The sequence below is a fragment of the Mobula birostris genome, chromosome 10, assembly GCF_030028105.1.
Source record: "Mobula birostris isolate sMobBir1 chromosome 10, sMobBir1.hap1, whole genome shotgun sequence".
Lineage (NCBI taxonomy): Eukaryota > Metazoa > Chordata > Chondrichthyes > Myliobatiformes > Myliobatidae > Mobula > Mobula birostris.
The window spans coordinates 31,959,454-31,982,090 of record NC_092379.1 but is presented as its reverse complement, the minus strand read 5'-3'; the positions used below and the strand labels follow the sequence as shown (position 1 = coordinate 31,982,090).

Sequence of the window (22,637 nt, the reverse complement as noted above, 5' to 3'; positions counted from 1 at the left end):
GCCAGGCACTCAAGTCCTGGCCACATCCTTGTAAATCTTCCTTGCACTCCTTCCAGTTGACCCAGATCTTTCATATAACAGGCTGACCAAAACTGTACACTGTACTCCAAGAGCAGCCTCACCCACGACTCATCTCGTTGGAACAACTGTGATTCATTTGCTTTGACCTGGATAGAATTGATTATACTAGGCAGAATAACAGTTTAACATGACGAGATGGATCAAAGGGCTTGTTTCTCTACTGTAGTGCTCTTTGACTCTATGACCCTTTACCCCTATTTCTGGAGCTGAAACATCCTATAACACAAAACAAGAGAACACAGATTTGGGGCCATGTTTTATTAACGTGCCATCAAGGTTAAAATGTTTCTAGTAAATCTTAACATGATGAAACACTTCCTGCAAGATGGAATCCTCATCTGAGGCACGAGAGCCGTGGCCAGGAAAGATTGGAGTGAGAAAGCCCAAAGTTCAAAGTTCGCAGCCTGTGATATGCCAAGGCGACTGAGCGTGGCAACCTCTCCAGCCACCACTGATCTACTTCTGGGCTGGCATCAAGCTATCGATGCTCTTTCCCTTCTCCAGCACCTTCTCCATTTCAATCATCAGCTTCACGCCATCCACCACCATCTGGACCTGTTCCACCTCAGAGAAGCCCAGACGATCGGCATTGGAGATGTCGTAGACACTGCCCACAGCTGCAGTATCGACTCCACCTAGTGAACAAATGGGAAAAATTCATGCCACCATTCAAAATCAAAGTAAATTTATTATCAGTCAATTCCAGTTCATTGGGCCATCAGTTAATCAGGGCAGCTGTCTGTGTGGATCAACTCTTAAAGAATCAAAAGTAATTGGGATTCCCTTCATTTATTTGGGATACTGTGCTTCTTAATTGGGACAGGAGGCTGTTGCTGAAGTTTCTAACTAGTTGCGTGGCCATTAGATACTACACAATACGTAGAGCAAATAGGTTTTGAATAGTATTGGTTGTGTGTTTTTGTGTTCAAAAAGCAGTGATTTTTGTCACTGATCATTGGAAAGAAATTAGTAACAATTCAGAACTGTTTTGCTCACTGCACTTTCAAGTATTCAGGCTTGGAGATGCCAGAAATGGTCAGGAGTGAAAATGAAACGATTTCACTACTTCAACAAGTTAGGAATGATGAAGAATTTAAAGGTATCAACAATCATCTTGAATGTTACAATGGAAATGAAAATTTGGAGAATGCAATTGTTGATAGCACTATATGAAGACAGTCCATGATCTGCACTGCATTCCTGCGCCGATTTTGTTCATTTACAGTTGATCAAAAGAACACAGCAGCGTACACTGGATCAATTCATCTGTCAATAACTGTTAGGAGCTAGTACACAGTTTTATAGTGCAGTAGTAGTGTTGGTAGTGATCTCCCACAGATTTTCCCCCTCACAGTCTTGGAATAGAAGGACGTCCTTTTGGAGCAGATGAGGAGGAATTTCTGTAGCCAGAGAATGGTGAATCTGTGGAATTCATTGCCACAGACAGCTATGGAGGCCAAGCCATTGGCTATATTTAAAGTGGAATTTGATGGGTCCTTCTTTAATGAGGGTGTCAAAGGTTACAGGGAGGAGGCAGGAGAATGGGATTAGAAGGGAAACTAAATCAGCCCCGGTGGAATGGCGGAGCAGACTCGATGGGCTGAATGACCTAATTCTGTCCCTTTGCCTGAGACTGCGAGGCGGGGACAGGAGGTCAGTGGGGTCACTCCGCGCCCTTACCAGTGCCACGTTTCTGCAGCCTCGTTCTCTTGAGGACTTCATCGAATTTCTCGTACTTGCACAGGTGGGGGATCTTCACGTGGACACCACCACGCAGGCCGGTGCCCAGATTGGAGGGGCAGGTCAGGACGTAACCCAGGTGCTCGTTCCACATGAAGCCGCGGCCAGCCTTTATGAAGATCTCCTCAATCTGCCGCAGAGGAGGGAATTGGAATGAGATTGCGCTGTATGTCCCCATCCCCTCCCATCCTCTCTCCCACTTCCCACCGGCCACCTTCCACGTCCCATTTGCTCTAAGTTTGGGCCATGTCCCTCTACACCGCACAATGGCATACCTTGTCACTGGCCCATACGCTCACCCGCGCAACTCAGTGTTAGCAATGGACGGCGCACACACAAACGCTTGTGCGCGCACACCTACCCTCCCTCGCGCACACACGCACACATCCTCTCGCGCAGGCACACCATCTCCCTTTTGCTCGTGCACAAACATGCCTCTCCCTTTCTCTCTCTTGCACACAGCCTCTCACACACACACACACACACACACACACACACACACACACACACACACACACACAGCCTCCCACATTCTCACCCTTTTTCCCTGTCTTAACCCTTTCCTGATGGGACAGGGCTATCTGCCAACCAGCCCCTGTGGGATTTCCAGTTTGACCCAGTCCAAGGGTTAGGGATATACTGTAGGTGAGGGTCCTCTGACCGTGTTTAGAGTTGCCCTGGTCGCCAGCAGCACCGGTGCTTGACCAACATGGGCAATGTAGCAGCATATCCAATTAACTGGACCAGCAATTCAAAGGTTCTGGGTCAAATCCAACCATGACCGGCAAGGATTTTAAATAATTTCTTTATAAAAAAATGGTAGCGCAACTGCAAAACACATTCACTACTCTGTCTGTAACTCCTAGACTGCAGACTTTGACCTGCCCTGTTGTGTAATCCTAAACTCCCCTCTGCGGACCATTGAGAGAAGGTGAACCTTGTCCACGCGAGTTGCCCAGCATGTACTGTAACCAATGTGACCCAGTAACAATGTTTAATCGACTGCTCCAGTGTCATTCTTACTCTGTGCTTACATACCAGGAATGGGGTCACCAAACTGGATCAGCCATCACCTTGGGAAATGGATGAGGAGGCTGATAGACCCAAAGACACCGGAGAACCCAAATACCACTCGGATGCTACTCACCTTTTTCAGACCAACACAGAAGCGTCTGAAGACCTCTTTCATGTTGCCGCCCTTCTGCATGGAGATGACGCGGAGGTGGTCCTCCTCATTCACCCAGACCAAGAACGTCTTGTCATTATTATGCCTGTTTCGAGGGGAGCAGGAAGGTGTAAAACTACCATCGATATGTCAGCACTGGAGCAGCGATCAATGACACGGGCATCAGTATCGGTCAATGACGTGGTCAGTCAGTGGGCTGGAGGACAGGCATAGGCACACACACACGCACACACACACACAGGCACACAGACGTACACACACACACACACACACACACACACACACACACACACACACACACAGACCCTCTGTTTGGGCCAAGGCCCTTGAAGGGGGCAGAAACCAGAGTAAGTACAAACTGGCAGATGGTAGGTGAGACCAGGTGAGGGGGAGGTAGGATGAAGTGAGGAGCTGGGTGATGATGGGTCATTCAGCTGGATAATTAAACTTTGAGAATCATACTCAGATGAGTTTATTGTAATGTAAACCACGCGAAGCATGTAGAAGGTGATGGGCTGAAGAGGTAAAGGGCAGAAGATGGAGTAATCTCATAGGAGAGGGCAGTGGACCATGGAAGAACGGGATGGAGCATGGAATCTCTGGGCTGAATGGCCTCTTAATGCTGTACATAAGACATAAAAATCACTGGCAACAACCATGATACAGAGGTTTGACAAGTGTATGTGTTAGCCCAGCAGAGGGGAGAGGGACTGAATGGTTTACTTCTGGGCTCTGTCCAGTTGGATACGCTTCCGTGGCAAGAGGGATATCCCCCAATGACTTACCAGATGCCCCTAGCATCAGGCCAGTCACGAGCCATGCCAGAGGCAAGGAGCAGGGGAGAGACGGGCTTGTCAAAGAGGAAGTGGTCATCGATCAGCTGCTGCTGCTCCGCGTCACTCATGGTGGCGAGAGGGTAGTATTTGCCCTTGAACTCACCAGTCAGGGTGGCGAGACCTGTCGAGGACAGTTCGGGATCAGATCAAACCAGACATCCACTCAGTTCTGGAGATGGTCTCACTCTTCCCTCCACCATCTGCCTATCACATCCGTCACCCCCTCACCTTGACATGCAGAGCACAGTCGCCTCCACCTCGTGCCTCCACCCCTCTGTCACTATTCCCACTGTCTCCTCCCCCTTCCCCTCCACCCATCACCTCTCAGCTATTCATTTAGTTGTTTGTTAGTTTATTTTGAGATATAACAGACCATTCCAGCCCGCAATGCCCAAATACACCCATGTGACCAACGTCTTTGGAATGTGGGAGGAAACCCACGCAGTCACGGGGAGAACCCTACAAACTCCTCACAGACAGCACCGGGAATTGAACCCAGGTCACTGGCACTGTAATAGGGATGCACTAACCGCTACACACCAACCCCTTCCCTCCACCTCTTTACACTGGCTGTCTCCCCTCTATCCTCCAGTCCAGCTGGAAGTTCTCGACCAAAAATGTCTACTGTCCACCTCCTTCCCTCAACCCATAAGATATAGAGGCAGAATCAGGCCATTTGGTCCATCAAGTCTGCTCCTCCATTTCATCTTGACTGATCGGTTGTCCCCCTCTTTCTTGCCTTCTTCCCTCAACCTTTGACTCCCTTACTAATCAAGAACCTATCAACCTCAATTTTAAATATACCCAATGACTTGGCCTCCATAATCACCTGTAGGAATGAATTCCACAGAGTCACCACCCTCTGACTAGAGAAATTCCTCCTCGTATCTGATCTAAAGGGATGTTCTTGTATTCTGAGGCTGTGCCCTCTGGTCCAAGACTCTCCCACTCTAGGGAACATCCTCTCCATGTCCATATCTCAGCCTTCCCTGCCTGAGCCACTGAGTCCCTCCAGCACCCTTGTGTGTTGATCCACATGGAAGATCAGGTCTGATGCTGGGAGTCCTGATAATAAGTGACCAATAAGTGACTCTCCTCATGACCTCCAAAGCTTTTGGATCATCTACCAGGCACAAGGCAAGAGCATGATGTAAAGCTCTGCCCAAGTGAGAGCAGCCCCAGTGATACCTGAGGCTGCCAACAGGTAGAACAAAGCAGCACATCATACCAGCCTCCCAACCACCACTCCCACCCTCCCTCCACCACCAGTGTACGTCGGCCGCGGTGTGCGACTGCTACACACCACAATCCAGTTCCTTGACCAGGCTACTCCCAAGTGGCCACCAAGGAAGACAAAAACCACTATTTCCAATAGTGGGAGCACAGCCTCAGAATGGAAGGATATCCCCTTAAAATGAGGAACTTCTTTAGCCAGAGGATGCAGAATCTTTGGAATTCATTGTGGAGGCCAAATCACTGGGTATAGTTAAAAAGCAGAATGATAGGTCCACCTTAGTAAGGGTGTCAAGGGTTACAGGGAGAAGGTAGGAGAATAGAGTTGAGCAGGATAATAAATCAGCCATGATGAAATGGTGCAGCAGACTTGATGGGCTGAATGGCATAATTCTGCTCCTATGTCTTATGAGCTTATAGGTGCAGGGGAACACCACCACTTATTGGTTCCGCCAAGTTGCACCCCATCCTGTCTTTGCAAAATACTTCCATTGGGTCTGTTCCGTGGAGCTCCATCTCCACCAGAACCTTCACTAGAAGAAGTGACACAGTTCAAGGCGGCAGCTCACCCGCACCTTCTCAGCTGGCAGCTGGAGATGGCAAACCACACCCAGGACGCTGCCTGGATTGGACAGTATGCTTTACGGGAAAAGCTGAGCAAGCTGGGGCTTTTCTCTGGAGCGAAGGAAGGTGAGAGTTAACTTGATAAAGATGTACAAGATCTTTTTCACAGAGTGGCAGTGGCCAGAGAGTGCGTGGAGGAGAGTTTAGGGGCAATATCAAAGGTACTGTAGGTACTTTACACAGAGAGTGGTGGCTGCCTAGAATGTGCTGTCAGGCATGGTGGTGGAGACAGAAACATCAGAGACATTTATGAGACTCTTAGATTGGTACATGGAGGGCTATGGACTGTGTAGGAGGGAAGGTTAGATAGGTCGGAGTAGGTCAACACAACACTGCAGACCAAAGGGCCTGTACTGTCCTATCCCAAATGGGAATTTAAATGAGTGCCCAGTTGAAACCAATTTGGACCCAGCATGAGTTTAGGCTGTATTTCGAAGTATGTTGAACAAACTGGCCCGTGCTTGCTCCTCCCCAGCTCCCCCACCCCTAGCTTTTGACCTCACCTTCTAAGCAGAGCTTCTCAACGAGGCGTCTCTCCCCGCGACTGCAGTGAGGTGGCAGAGCAATGCCCTTGATACTGCGGCCGGTGCGGACACGGCTACTCAGGACGTAGTTGGGGTCAAGGTCATCCCCGCCCTACAGGAGAACACAACAGGCAACTCAGATTCAGTGTCAACATTTCAGGAACTGCTTCAGCCCCTCCGCCGTCAGATTCCTGAACTGTCCGTGCACACTACCTAATCGTTTTAAACACAAGACGCTATAGATGATGGAAATCCAGACAAGATGCTGGAGAAACTCCTGCACGATGCTGCCTTGTTTGTCTATTATCTAATCTCCCCAGTCTCTCCTCATAAACCTGTAGCCTCCAGTGCCGGCAACATCGTTGTGAAATCTTTGCTGCGCTCTCTCTAGCATCGTCACATCCTTTTATCTGATTTGGAGATGCAGCACAGTAACAGGGTCTTCTAACGCAAAGAGCCCGCACCGTCCAATTACACCCTTGAGACCAACTAACCTTCTAACCCTTTGGAATATGGAAGGAAACCGGAACACCCAGAGGAAATTGATGCAGTCACGGGAAGAACGTACAAACAGCAGCGGGAACTGAATACCGTTACACTAACCGCTATACTACCGTACTCCTCTCTGGTTCTTATAGTGTGGTGATGCTCAACGTTTTAGGAACAGCTTCCTAAACACAACCAACCCCTCCCCCAACTCCACCCATCAGATTTCCGAACAGTCCATAGTTGCAAAATTTATTTATTTTTAAAGTATATTTCTTACTGTTAATTGCAATATTTTTATATACTCTATTGTACTGCCACAAAACAACAATTTTCATGACATATGTCCATGAAAATAAACCAGTTTTCTGATTGTGGTCTGTACAGATACAGAGGCAAACATGCCTGCAGCAACATCAGAGGAACAAAGGTTCAGACAACACAAATCAAAAATTCTACTTGTAACTGACAACTTTATTAGTTACCTCCTGCATGTAATCAAGTGGCCATTATGTGGCCTTCTGCTCTTGTAGCCCATTACCTTCTAGGTTTGACATGCTGTGCATTTAGAGATGCTCTTCTGCACACCACTGTTGTAACACATGGTTATTTGAGTTCCCATCAGTTTGAACCACTCTGGCCATTCTCCTCTGCCCTCTCTCACTAACAATGCATTTTTGCCCACAGAACTGAAGCTCATTGGATGTTTTTTTGTATTTCACACCATTCGCTGTAAACTGTAGAGAACACCGTGCCTGAAAATTCCAGGAGATCAGCTGTTTCTGAGATACTCCAACCAATCGACCTGGTACTAACGATCATTCCACAGTCAAAGTCAGTTAGATCACATTCCTTCCCCATTCTAATGTATGGTCTGAACAACAACTGAACCTCTTGACCATGCCTGCATGCTTTTATGCATTGGGTTGCTGCCACACGATTGGTTGATTAGATACTTGCATTAACAAACAGGTGTACAGGTGGCCACCGAGTGTACATAAATTATTTCCCACAACAATCGCTTCAACCTTTTTGCTCTTAGATCACACTTGGAATATTGTGTTCGGTTCTGGTTATCTCATTATAAGAAAGATGTGGAAGCTTCAGAGAGGGGGCAGAGGAGATTTACCAGGATGATGCTTGGACTGGTCCACCTGATCTCTACTTCTTATCATCTTCTACACCTCCATCAAGTCACCTCTCATACTCCTTCACTTCAAAGACAGAAGCTCTAGGTCATTTAATCTATCCTCATAAGACACGCTCTCTAATCCAGGCAGTATTCAAGATTCAAGATTGTTTATTGTCATCAGTGTAAAGGAGAACAAAATGCTTGTTACTCTGGAGCAGATGCAGCATTAAAAAAACACACTAAGCATAAAAGAACCCAATAAAAAAAACAAGAAAACACAATCCTAAAAGCAACCTTTTAAACACAATGTACAAGTAACTGTTATGACTGATTATTTTGTTTTGAGCAGTGACCAATCAGCGATCCGAAGCGTGAGAAAATGTATATCACTCAGTTTGCCAAATTATGCATAAGGCATTGATCTACCACAGTTTGGTATTTTGAGCTGCAGCCAATCAGTGACCGGGATTAATCGGCAAGGACAAAATAAAATAAGGTAGGGGCAAGTGGAGCGGACATTGTTGGACTGGCCTTTCTTAGAGTGGACGGTGATGGAGTCAGGATTTTGAGACTTTAGCTCTTCGAGGCTTCAGTGAGGAGAGGCTTGAGTGAGAGAAGGAAAAAAGCTGTAGGTAGATTTCTCTCCCCCCCCCCCCCAGTTTATTTATTGTTTTTCCTTCTTTATATTTGCTCAGTTAGGGCAGTAGAGATGCCAGGCAGGATAGTGGAATGTTCCTTTTGCGGGATGTGGAAAGGCAGAGAGACCTCCAGTGTCCCTGGTGACTACATCTGCGAGAAGTGCATCCAGCTGCAGCTTCTAACACTCTGTGTTGGAGCTGGAACTGGATAAACTCCAGATCATCCAGGGGGCTGAGATAGATGGGACATATAGAGAGGTAGTTGCACCCAAGGTGAGGCACACCCAAGGTACAGGAAACTGGGTGACAGTCAGGAAGGTGGAAGGGATTAAGTAGCCAGTACAGAGTACCCATGCCATCCCCCTCAGCAACAGGTATACCACTTTGGACACTGCTGGGGGTGGGGAGGGAGTGAACTAGCAGAAGAAAGTCACAGCGGTAAGTTCAAGGTGTTGCACTTCAGTAGGGCCAACCAAGGTAGGTCTTAGACAGTGAATAGTAGGGCGCTGAGGAGTGTGGTAGAACAAAGGGATTGTGAATACACATCCATAATTCATTGCAAATGGCATCACAGGTAGATAGGGTTGTAAAGAAAGCTTTTGGCACATTGACCTTCATGAATCAAAGTATTGAGTACAGCAGATGGGATGTTATGTTGATGTTGTACAAGACATTTGTGAGGCCTAATTTGGAGTATTATGTGCAGTTTTGGTCACCTACCTACAGGAAGGATGTAAATAAAAGTGAAAAAGAAGAAAGAAAATTTACAAGGATGTTGCCAGGTCTGGAGGACCTGAGTTATAAGAAAAGATTGAATAGGTTAGGACTTTATTCCTTAGAACATAAAAGATTGAGAGGAGATTTGATAGAGGTATACAAAATTATCAGGGGTATAGATAGGGTAAATGCAGGCAGGCTTTTTCCACTGAGGTTAGGTGGGACTACAACTTGGAGTCATGGGTTAAGGGTGAAAGGTGAAAAGTTTAAGGGGAATACTACTCATAGGGTCATGAGAGAGTGGAACGAGCTGCCAGTGCAAGTGGTGCATGGAAGCTCAATTTCAACTTTTAAGAGAAGTTTGGATTGGTACATGGATGGAGGGCTATGGAGGGCTATGGTCTTGGTGCAGGTCAATGGGAGTAGGCAGTTTAAATGGTTTGTCACAGACTAGATGGGCTGAAGGGCCTGTACTTTTCTATGACTGTACTGTGGAGCTCTACTCTATGCCACAGTGCAGTTTCTGTACCACACAGTGATGCAGCATGCTAGGATGCTCTCATTTTGCATCTGTAGAAGGTCTTGTTTATCGATATGCATAAACCAACTCTCGTCAGCCTCCTCAGAAAGTAAAGGCATCGGTGAGCTTTTCTGACTCTGTAGGATGTGTTCTGGGACCATAAGAGATGTGCACCCCCAGAAGATGTAAAGTTTTCACTGTTGTGCTGCCAATGTAGAGAAGGGGCGTGAATGGTATGTGCTCTGAAGTCAATAAATATCTCCTTTATCTTGTCAACATTAAGGAAGAAGTTGTTTGCCTGTTAAATCTAGAGCCTAACCGTAGTTTTATAGAGCATTACCTTGCTGCTCTTGACCTCAATCCCCTGACTATACACCATGCTGCTAGTGACAGATCTGTTTCATTCTAGGTCTAGGGCCTTCATTTTCTCCCCCAAAGGGTCACAGGGAGTACATCCCAATGTCAATCTACAAACCTTCAGGTTCTCATTGTTCAGGTCGGTCTTGTGCTTGTCGGTTGGCTTGTAGCCACCGTGGCGGTCCTGAATGACGGGATCAAACAGTGCTTTGAAGACCTCGTAGGACTCCTCATCACCGGCGACGCAGCCCACGGTCATGATGAAGGGGTGACCTGGAAGACGGAGACAAGATGTAGCAGAGTGTACGGATGAATAATGATCCGAACAGTGCACCATAATACCCATCCAAGCTCAGTGACTGATCCCCATAGACTCCTGTTCGCTCCTGTACAGAGTTGCATTCAGATTCATTTATTTATCAGACATACAGCGAAATGCCTCATTTGCGTTAACAACCAACACACACTCAATCTTTCTCCCCATCACATCCATTTCAGCCCATCCAGGTTCATCCCGTTTGTCCACACTAGGACCATATTCTTCTGAAGCTGGTCTGTCTAAACACCTCATAAACATCTGATTCCACCAGCTTCTCTGGCAGCACGTTCCAGGTATCAAACACTCTCTGTGTAAAAAAAAACTTACCCTTTAATATTCCTTCCTCTCCCCTGAGATCTATACTCTTTGCTTTTGATACATGTCCAACGGGAAAGATGTCCATTTACTTTATCTATGCTACTGCCCCACTCAGTACCATTGGGCTCCTGACCACTGCAACAGAATAACTCTAAAATTCTAGCCTTTCTTCCTAATCACATGCATCTCTCTGTCATCTTTTCCCTTCATCATCTCCAATTCTGATCTCTTTCCCATCTATGGCTATAACTGTTCCTTGAGGACTGTGACTTCAGTCGATGGAGGGGCACCCTCAATTGAACCTGGAATTTCTACTCACGATTCTGGAAAAAACTGTGCTTTTTATGCCTTGGTTTATCTTCCATGAGGTTCTTCAATGTGATTGGCTGCATGGTCATTTCTGTGACATTGGTAACTGTTGCCAGAAGCCAAGAAACCTGCAGAATGGTCACTTGGGACAACTGATGTCAGGAATGGGAAAGACATGTCACCAGTTCAGCTCATCAGTTCTGGGCCTCACAGATTGATGGATGAAACACTGAGAAAGGCACAACAGCGGCTGTACTTCAGTTGGAGTTTGAGGAGATTTGGTGCGTCACTAAAGACTCTAGCAAATTTCTACAGATGTGCCGTGGAGAGCATTCTGACTGGCTCTTCAGTTCTGGGGGCTCTAGTACACACAGGATCCAGTGAGGCTGTATGGGGTTATAGATTCAGCCAGCTCCATCACTGGCACAAGCATCCCCTCCATTGAGGACGTCTTCAAGCCTTGGTGCCTCAAGGAGATGGCATCATCACTAAGGATCATCACCATCCAGGAGAGGCCCTCTTCCCATTACCACCATCAGGGCGGAGGTACAGGAGCATGAAGACACACGCTCAATGTTTTAGGAACAGCTTCTACCCCTTTGCCAACAGATTTCTCAACGGTCCATGTACTGATGACTACGTGCACTGTTCATTATTGCACTGTTGCCCTGGGTATTTATATACCTTTTGTAACTTTTCATGATTTTATGTATTGCACTGCAGTGCTGTAGCAAAACAACAAACATCACGACATATGTTGGTGATAATATATCTGATTCTGTGAAATCGCTCAGTTTACCTTAAGATTGGAGTCATAGAGCACTACAGCACAGAAACAGGCCCTTCAGCCCATCTAATCTGTGTCAAACTGTTATCCTGCTGAGTCCCATCAACCTGTAGCTGGACCATAGCCGAGGCAATGACTCCCCACCACTAGCAAGACAGCATGAGTCCTGATGGGGGATCAGGGTAGATGCATGTGATGTGCTGGGAGGTGTTGACTCGCTTACCCATGCCTTCTCTCACCTGGGTTGTCCACACCAGTCTGGATGATGTCATCGAGGGTGAAGCCGCTGGGGGTCTCCTTGTCCCGCAGTTGCTTGTAGATGTCCAGGGTCAAAGCCTTGGCCATGTGGTTGTTGTGATGTTTGAGGTCAGGGAATTCCTCCTCTGCTGAATAGTTCAGCTTCCATTTATTGTGAGTGTTTCCGAAAGGCATGGTGGCAGATCGACAAGCTGACAGAGTGGCAAACAAAAGAATCAGTTCTGTTGTTAGCATTCTGGAGTCAACAGGGATCACTCATCGCCATCCCATAAGACATAAGAGCAGAATTAGGCCATTCAGCCCATCGAGTCTGCACTGCCATTCCTCTTGGATGATTTGTTTTCCCTCTCAATCCCATTCTCCTGAACCAGAGGGGATAACTTCACTCGTCACATCTCTGAATTGTTCCCATTACCTACAGACTCACCTTCAAGCCCTCTTCATCTCATGTTCTCAATATTTATTTATCATTATTATATTTTTCTTCCTTTTCTTTTTGTATTTGCAATTTATTGTTTTAATTTTGCCTGTTGGCTGTTTGTCCATCCTGCTGAGTGCAGTCTTTCATTGATTCTATTGTGTTTTTTGTGTTTACTGTGAATGCCCGAAGAAAAGGAATTTGAGGATTGTATATGGTGACATATGCATTTTGATAATAAATTTAGTTTGAAGTTTGTACTTTGCCTTCTTCCGTAATACTTGACACCCTTACAAATCCAGAACCCATCAACTTCCATTTTAATTGTAGTGGATTCAGTTAAAAGGGCCATTGGTTAATCAGGAAAGCTGTTTATTTGGGACAACTCTTAAAGAACAAAAACTAATGGAGAAATGGATGGAATTTCCTTCATTTATTTGGGACATTACGTCACTTATTTGGGACTGGAGACTGTTGCCGAACAGTTTCAGATTAGCATCAGTCGCGTGCACTTTATGGCCATTAGGTGCTACATCGTACCTTGAGCGAAGAGCAGATAAATAACATCAGTTGTGTGCATTTGTGTTCAAAAAGCAGTGATTTTTGTCTCTGATATTTGGAGAGAAATGAGCAGTAAGACAATTCAGAACTATTTTGCTCACTGTGGTTTCAAGCATTCAGGCTTCGAGATGCCAGAAACACTCAGAAGTTAAAATGAAACAAATTCATTTCTTCAGCAAGTTAGGACCGATGAAGATTTTGAAGGTATTGACAATCAACTTGAATGTTAACCAGAGAAAATGAAGATTTGGAGGATGGAACAGTTTCTATGTAGTGTCCGTCATGTGCCTGTTACACCCTACACTGTGCTCGGAGAGGACAGTTATTAAATAGTGCTTATGCTCATGTTATGTTATTCACTGGAGCCGATCGACACCCAATTAAAAAGCAGTAAAACTTTACATTACCTTGAGAAGGAAGGCAATGAAGGTAGTTCATTATCTGCACCAGGTGGCTGCACTGATTTTGCTCATTTACAGTCAATCAAAAGGACATGGCAACATACTCTGGATTAACTCCTTCATCGATAACTAGTAGGAGCTAATACAGAATTTTATAGAGCTGTAGTAATATTGGTAATGTTCTACTTTGTTCTGTAAGAATGAGGGGTGACCTAATTGAAACCTATCGAATGGTGAAAAGCCTTGATAGTGTGGATGTGGAGAGAATATTTCCTATGGTAGGAGAGTCCAAGACCAGAGGTCACAGCCTCAGAATAGAGGGGCATCCTTTTAGTATGGAGACAAGAAGGAATATCTTTGGCCAGAGAGTGGTGAATCTGTGGAATTTGTTGCCACCGGCAGCTGTGGGGGCAAAGTCTTTTTGTACATTTAAGGCAAAGGTTGATAGATTCTTGATTGGTCAGGGCATGAAAGGTTACAGGGAGAAGACAGAAGATTGGGCCCGAGAGGGAAAATAGATCAGCCTTGATGAAATGATGGAGCAGACTCGATGGGCCAGATGGCATAATTCTGCTCCGATATCTTATGGTCTTTTATTGGTAGTGGGCAGGTGCAGAAAATGGTGGAATAAATGGCCTCACTCTCTTATATATGATGGGATGGGCTGCAATTACCGACTGATGGGGGGTTGGGGGTGGGAGAGAGCCAGTCGCAGATATAGTGGTTCTGGCTGCAGGAAACCGTATTTGTCCCTCCCTACATCATCCTGATCCCAAGATATCCCAGCGCACTTGAAAGGCAATTCAAGATTGTATTTCGTCATTCTTCAGTACACGAGTGCAAAGAGCAACAAAACACTTGTCACTCCAGATCTGATGCAGCATAAAAAGCACAATAAACATAAAAGCAATCCTATGAAAAACAGCGTGCAAGTAGCTATTATAAACTAAGGCTGTATGCATATAAAGTGACGGCAGGGTGCGTTAACGGGTGGAGGTGTCGATCAGACTGGCATCGTGGCCTCTCCCCGACAGGCGTGGGACAAACCGCATGAGGAGGGCGGGCTGGTCTTCTGCCACTCCTTTGTGGGGATCAGTGCACAGTAAGCATCCTCAAACCGGGACCGGGGCTCGTTTCAGAATATCTGCTGGTCGCGGGAAATGGGGCGCGACCTCACGGTTAACGCCACGGGGATCAGTTACATCCAGCTGATGGGGTCTTGGATTAGCAACTCATCTGAAGGGCGACCTTTCTGACCGCAGTGCATTTAGTGCTCGGGTCTCTCGACCGGAAGAAATTCAACATCACATCTGAAACTGGGAAGACTTTGTACTCAATGCCTACACCTGGAGGAGATCTGTTCAAGCGGGAGCGGCGCTACATGAGAACGGCCCTCGCTATGCCGCAGAGAGCAAGCGGCAGCTGCAAAAGGAGAGAGTGAACAACCGAAAGACCCGGTCACTCACCACAGCCGCCACTTACTCATGTCCACACTGCAGCAGGATATGTGGATCCCGTATCGGCCGCTACGGCCACTGATCAACAAGCCCTTGGACACGATACTCTACTTGAGTGATCGCAGACTACCCGCAGGTTTCTAGAGCGGAATGTGTACCCAAACCTTCCGACTAACTGTGAAAGGATACGAGATTGAGCCACGGCTGGATGTAAACTTCTATCGCAAAAGCTATTAATACCCCCCGCCTCCCTTTCTTTCCTTCACTCCATTTCTCTTTCTGGGCCTCATTTGTCCTTAATTCGCCTGCTCGAAACCCTCTACCAGGTGGAACGTTCACTTCCCCTTCATTACGAATTTTAACGCCCTCCTAACTAATTCTTGCTCTTTGCCCCCACTGATATCAGGGAATTTTGCAGGTTCCCAGATTGTATTCCTCATTCGTTGGGTTGCTGTGCTTGGGTTGAGGAGTGGGGCGGAGAGAGTTGAAGATCGCAGGGTGTGCAGTCCAGCGAGGTCTGGCTGTCCCCCAGCTGTGCCGCAGCCAGGTTGAAACCCAGCTCCTAAATTGGCCAAAGCCAGCTGAACACTGCCATCGTATGACACTGACATTTACCTCTGAACTGTTCCGATCCACATTTCCATGCAGCTCTGAGGGGTCTAAAATGTCAGCGAGACTTTAACTGAGAGCTTCTCTGCTCTCTCGGGTTAATGCAAATGATCTTCCAAGCAGGGAAATTAACCCTTTCTTCCGGCGTGATATTTAAAGATTAAGGATTGGCATTATTTGTCACATCTACATCGAAAAATAGAGTGAAATGTGCCGATTTTCGCTAACAACCAATGCAGTCCAAGGATCTGCCGGGGGCGCCACGCTTCCGGCTCCAACATAGCATTCCCACAATTTACTAACCCTAACCTGTACGTTTTTGGCATGTGGGAGGAAACCGGAGCACCTGGAGGAAACACATGTGGCCACGGGTAAAAAGAAATCATTACAGACAGCGATAGGTATCGGAAGCCCGATCGCTGGTGCAATAATGCGTTACGTATTTGCCCCGTAGCGGATATTTACAGTACTGTGGTTATTAGCTCCCGCTTTTCTTGAGAGTTCCCTGGTAAATATTCTAGACTCTTCCGACGCCACTACAACTCTCACCCAGCCCAAAATTTTACAGTTTTGCAAATGCGCCCGTAGTAGCTACATCTCTTTCTGGAGCGCGGCGCAGTGAGTTTGCAATTACAACCTGGTCTGGCAGCCGCGCTCCTGGCGCCGCTTAAAACAATCTGCAAGTGCTGCTGTTATTTAATTTTCACTTGCTATTTTCGCATCCTACCTTCTCCTCTGACTTTGCGAAGGATTTTGCAAAGTCTCGCAAACCCTAGTCCAAATTGAGACATTTCACGAGAGAGAGAGAGAGAGAGAGAGCGAGCGAGAGGGACGCGCTAGAGAGTTCGCCGCCAGAAGCAACCAGTGCAAAAACAGAGTCCGCAAGAACAGGGGGGCTTCTCCAGAAATACTTCTCCAAAGTTTTATTCCTGGCCCGTTTAGAAACCAACCGCAAATAATGCGTAGACTATCACACAAAAAGTCCGATAAGCAAACTGCACGAATAAGATACGAGTTTGATAATTTTTTTTTAAAAAAGCATGGCATCAACAAAACAGTCATTAACGCAAAAGTTAAATCCTGTTTCAAATTAAAAACTAGAAGAAAAAATTGTTTAAAGAAAATACTAGTCGAAGAAAAGATAAAATCTCCCTCGTAGAACTATTATATCTCTAAGTTCCCTGTAAAATGTGTTTTTTTTATTGGATAACTGTGCGCAATTTTTCCCTGGTCCCACCAACATGCGGATTGAGTTGCAGCGAAGAAAGTGAACATAATATTGATGTTTGATGGTAAAAGAGGTGAATGCAGATGTGGGTTGTATTTTGCAGTTAAGATATAACAGATATTTGTGCGTAAGGTCTACAAAGTGACCTCTCCGGCTGCTTACCTGTCGCAACGTTAACTGTCTCGGTAGCTGGTCCTGGCTCGCTGTTGGAACTACCTCTGATGCGGGTGACCCGGGACAATCAGCGCCGCGTTAGTTCCTTTTATACCGCGACCCTCTCACTTTCGCCTCTGCCGAATAAGGTCAGTCTGGCCGATTAGGGTCTCTGGTGACGCTACGACCGCCCTTTGCCTACCGCCAGCTCCAACTGGCCGGGCAACTGTCCAAATTCACCCCCTTCCCCAACCACCGCCACCTCCTTCCAGAAAGGAGCCTCCCATGGCCAACCCCAAAACCTGGTCAAGGAAGAGATGGCGGGGAATGCTTTGATCCAATTTCTTTGACAATTGCTTTAGTTGTTGTTTAATGAAAGTTAGAGGTGGGTGGAGAGGGCCAGAAGCAAAGGATCACATATCCTAAACACGCAAGTTTTCAAACACTTAAAATACTTTAGAACATAGAACAGTACAGTACAGGCCCTTCGGCCCACAAAGTTATTCCAGCTCTCTAAACTACTCCAAGATCAATTGAACCCCTCCCTCACATATAACCCTCCATTTTTCTTTCATCCCTGTGCCTATCTAAGAGTCTCTTGTATGTCTGTAATGTGCCCATACCGCTGGCAGGACATTCCTTGTTCCCACCATCTCTGTGTAAAAAAACTACCTCTGACACACCCACTATACTTCCTTCTAAACACCTTAAAGTTGTGCCCTCTGGTATTAACCCTGGGGTAAAGAAACTCTGGTTGTCCAGTCTACCTACTCTCATATCATCTTGTACAACTCTCATCCGCCTTTGCTCTAAAGAGAAAAGACCTGGCTCACATAATCCATAAAATTTGCTCTCTAATCCAGGCATCATCCTCGTAATCTCCTCTGCATCCTCCCCAAGGCTCCCACAGTGCTATGAATCAGAAAACAGTGAAGTACGTACATTACCAATGTGAAATTACCTTCTAAGTGACACTAGTTGAAAGATAAATATTGGCCCCAGGCAGACACCATCTTGAGGATCTTGGAGAGGGGAAATATCTTCAATTTAATGCCTTGTAATGATGCAGGAGGCCATTTAGCTCCAGGATCAGAGCAGAGTAATCCATTCAGTCCCACCCTCTCCCTAGGAGCCGACCATGTTTTATCTGCCATCAGTTCCTCCGCTATTCCTTACCCCATTTACAACACATGAAAAGGCCCTTCAGCCCATTTCCTGATCCAGCATGAAGAACTTAACTTCACTCGCCTGAACACTGAACTGATTTCACACTTCCAAGAACTCTGCCACTCGTGTTCTCAGTATTACTTTTTTAATTACTTGCAAAATTTGTTTTCGTTTGCACAGTGATTTTTCTCAGTTTTTGTTATGCATAGTTTTCCATGAATTCTATTGTATTCCTTTATTTTCCTGTAAATGCCTAGAAGAAAAATGAATCACAAGGTAGAGACATACAAAGGAGTATATCTTACTTTGAACTTTGACGTCGGCGCTGAACACAATGCCAAATTAAGCTAATCCCTTCTGCCTTCACAAGATCACTATTCCTCCATTCCTAATATCTAGCAGACCAATAAATGCCACACTGAAATTGACCTTAGTGTGCTTAGGTGAGGAATTGAGTGCAGGGAGAATAAAATGGGATTGTTGTAAAAGTAGCTGTTTAGTACTCAAAGGGCCAAAGGACCTGCTTCCTTGCTGCTTGATTCGATGTCTCTCACAGTGTGACATTCCTTCAGTAATGTACAGTACTGTGCACAAATCTCTGGCACATATATAGCTAGGTTCCTTAAGACCTTTACACAGTACTGTAGTAATTTTAGGTATTGCGTTGTACTGCTGCCACAAAAAAACAAATTTATGGCATATTTTCAGGTGCTTGGAAGTAAGTACAAGGGGGGGTGTCAGAGGAAAGTTTTTCACACAGGGAGTGGTGGGTGCGTGGAATCGACTGTCAACAGCGCTGGCTGAGGCGGATACAATAGAGACTTTTAAGAGACTCTTAGATGGGTACATGGAGCTTAGAGAAATAGAGGGATATGATGTAGGGAAATTCTAGGCAGTTTCCAGACAAGGTTACAGGGTTGGCACAACATTGTGCGCAGAATGATCTGTAATGTGCTGTAGATTTCCATGTTTCTATGTTCCATGTTCTATTTCTATGTTATCATCATGTGAGTGATGATAAACCTGATTCTGATTGGAGTCTCTGTTCTGGACTGAGAGTGGGAAGGATGCAGGGTGAAGAGAATCATGGTTGGAAAAAGGGGAGAGGAGAGGGGAGAGACATTCTGTAATGATCAATAAACCAATTGTTTGGGATCAAATGACCTTGCCAGTGTCTGCACCTGCACCAGCCCCCACACCGTGCCATTTCTTTCTCTGTTCCACACCCCTCCGGTGGTGCTCCACCCTCGCCATTCCCAACATCCTTTCCTTCCACCAGATTTATAAACTAGCTCTGCACTCCACTTGGACCACGCGGTACTGTGCAAAAGTCTTTGGCATCCTAGTGATCGATATGGGCCCAAGACTTCTTGCACAGTCTGAAGGAACTCATCAGGTCAGGCAGCATTAACGGAGAGGAGTAAACAGTTGATGTTTTGGGCCGAGACCCTTCATTGGGACTGGAAAAGAAAGGGGAAGATAAGAAGGTGGGGATAAGGGAGGAATAGGTGAGACTAGCTGAGGGGGAAGGTCAGTGAGTGGGAGACAGGGAACAAAGTGAGAAGGTGAGAGGTGCGAGGGGAGAACCCAATTAAATAATACAAAAAGTTATACTTGTTCATTTATTTATTGAGAAAAATGATCGGATATTACATGTATTTGTTGGAAAAAGTTTGTGAATCTTAAAATCAGGTGAGATGAGATGAGATTGGAGGTGTGGGTTGTAGAGGTGCCCAGCCTCATAAAAAAGACACATAAATTCAGATTACTGACAGAGTCTACTCTTTCTCGAAAAATCAGTTTATGTGCACCATGCCTCAATCAAGACAACTTTCACAGGACCTCAGAAGAAGAATTGTACAGATACATGAAGCTGGAAAAGCTACAAAAGCATTTCTAAAGACTTAAATGTTCGTCAGCCCACAGTAAGAGAAATTGCCTACAAATGGAAGAAACTCAGTACTGTTGCTACTCTCCCTAGGAGTGGGCATCCTGCAAAGATCACACTAAGAGCACAATGTGTAATGCTGAAGGAGGTGAAAAAGAACCCAAGGGCAACAGAAATCTTTAGTCTCTGTTCATGTGTCCACTATAAGAAAAACACTGAACGAAAATGGTGTTCATGGAAGGACACCACGGAGGAAACCACCGCTCTCCAAAAAAAATTACAAGAAATACATATAATACTGGGTAATTTTTCTCAATAAATAAATGAACAAGTATAATGATTTTGTATTATTTGTTTAATTTGATTCTCTTTATCTAGTTTTAGAACTTATGTGAAGATCTATCACACTTTAGGTCATATTTATGCAGAAATAGAGAAAATTCTACAGGGTTCACAAACTTTCTAGCACCATTGTACTGAATCTCTTGTGTTTATGATTAAGCTTCAGCTGAGCTTATTGTCAAGTACACCAGGGTGCAATACAATTCCTAACAGATATGAAGTTCACAGAGTAAACAGTGTATACGGTCATTAAAAGATTGATACGACATGTGGTAGTGCAAACTGAAGCAGTCAACAGTAATGATCATGGTGAAATATCAGAAGTAGAATTAAGAGTCTGAGAAGGTGTCAGAACCTCTGGGAAGGGGATGTCAAAGAGGTGATTGGTTCAGAAGTCTGATAGCAGTGGGGAAGAAGCTGTTTTTGAATCTGGCCTTCCGGGCTTTCAAACTTCTGTATCTTCTCCTAGAAGGTAGAAGAGAGATATTGGAATGGCCAGGGTGACAGGCATCCTTCATGTAACACACCGTGAAGATGAACTGGATGGGAGGAAGCGTTAACTCTCCAGTCCTGACGAAGGGTCTCGGCCTGAAACGTCGACTGCACCTCTTCCTAGAGATGCTGCCTGGCCTGCTGCGTTCACCAGCAACTTTTATCTGTGTTGCTTGAACTTCCAGCATCTGCAGAATTCCTGTTGTTAAGTCTCCAGTGAAAGGTCTGATCCCATAACTTCCAGACATACATATTGACCGCTGAGCCATCTCACAGTGGGAAATAAGACGAACATTAGTCATTCAAAAAGATGCAGTGTTGAGTCTTTAAAGGCATTGGTCAGACCGCATTTGGAGTATTGTGTGCTACTTTGAAACCCCTTAACTAAGAAAGACTGTGCTGGTATTGGAGGTTCGCGAAAATTATCCCGGGAAAGAAAGGGTTAACATAAGAGGAGCATTTGTTGGCCCAACACTGAGGTTTAGAAGAGGATCTCATTGCTGCCTATTGAATATTGAAAGGCCTAGACACAGTGGATGTGGACAGGATGTTTCCTATAGTAGAGGAATCTAGAACTCGAGGGCACAGCCTCAGAATACAAGAAAATCCCTTTAAAAACAGAGATGAGGTGGAACCTCTTTAGCCAGAGGGTGGTGAACCTGTGGAATTCATTGCCACATATGGCCGTGGAGGCCAAGCGTATGTTTAAAGCAGAGATTGATAAGTTCTTGATTAGTAATTATGTCAAAGGTTACGATGAGAAGGCAAGAGGATGGAGATAACAAATGAGCCATGATGGAATGGAGGAGCACACCCAATGGGCCGAATGGCCTAATTACACTCCTGTCTTGTGGTCTTATAGATTTGGATAAATGTCAGGAAGTAACAATGCTCGGGCTCAGAATTAACTCCTGTCTAAGGATGTAAAAATAGCAAACCCAAAATCAATTAAGAAACTAGGATTCTGTATCTGAAGTGGACCAGATACATTGGCCTAAAGCTTCTGCTCCCACCTCCTCAATGAAGATAGTAGGAACATTAGAATCCATTCCATTCCCAATGAAGGGTCCTGGCCTGACGCGCCCACTGTTTATTCCTCACCATAGATGCTGCCTGACCTGCTGAGTTCCCTCAGCATTCTGTGTGTGTTACTCTGGGGTTCTAACCTTAGCAGGGTCTCTTGTATTTCTGCCCCGGATGCTGAGGGTCCTTAGTAGCGGATGTGGCCTTGCTGAGGCACTGCCTCGATGGTGGGGGAGGGTTGTGCCCATGACGGGGCTGGCTGACCCCACAACCCTCTTCAGTCTCTTTCGATCCTGTGCACCGGAACCTCCACACCAGTCGGTCATGCAACCACTCAGAATGCTCCCCACCATATAGAAATCTGCCAGCCCTGGTGACATACCAAATCTCACGTTTTTCATGAAGTAGCGTATCCCTGTAAATATTGATAAACTGCCAAGAATCCTAACACATATCAATGCATTCCTGAGGAAGTTCAAGCATACTCTACAATTTCTAGTTATCTTTGTAAATATTGGCATTCTTTCAGGTATTCCTGTAATATTGACACATTCCTCAGTATCCTAAAAAATATTGAACCAATTCCTACAATTGCTGACATCATCCTGTGTTTCCTCACATAATATCAGACACCAGGGATCCCTGTAAATATTGACACCATCACTGGGACCCCTGAATGCAGAAGCATTCTCTGGAAACTGCTCGAAGTGCTAATGAGCAACCTTGGGAAATCCTACAAATAGTCACACATTCCCAAGAATCCTTTCTAAATACTCACACCCTCCCCAGGAAACCCATATAAATCTGGACACAATTCCTGGAATCCTCTGTAA

The 22,637-nt window shown here is 45.6% G+C and overlaps 1 protein-coding gene across 1 annotated transcript; it reads right to left on the bottom strand.

The window, feature by feature from the left end:
• Positions 1-324: 324 nt before the first annotated feature.
• Positions 325-17,006, bottom strand: LOC140203943 (creatine kinase M-type). The gene is made up of 8 exons (XM_072270123.1): positions 16,902-17,006; positions 12,047-12,256; positions 10,193-10,347; positions 6,204-6,336; positions 3,793-3,964; positions 2,969-3,092; positions 1,762-1,951; positions 325-716 (listed from the first exon to the last, which is right to left on the bottom strand). Exons 2-8 carry the CDS (start codon positions 12,237-12,239, stop codon positions 538-540), a joined length of 1,146 nt encoding a protein of 381 aa, XP_072126224.1. The 5' UTR covers positions 12,240-12,256; positions 16,902-17,006; the 3' UTR covers positions 325-537.
• Positions 17,007-22,637: the final 5,631 nt, after the last annotated feature.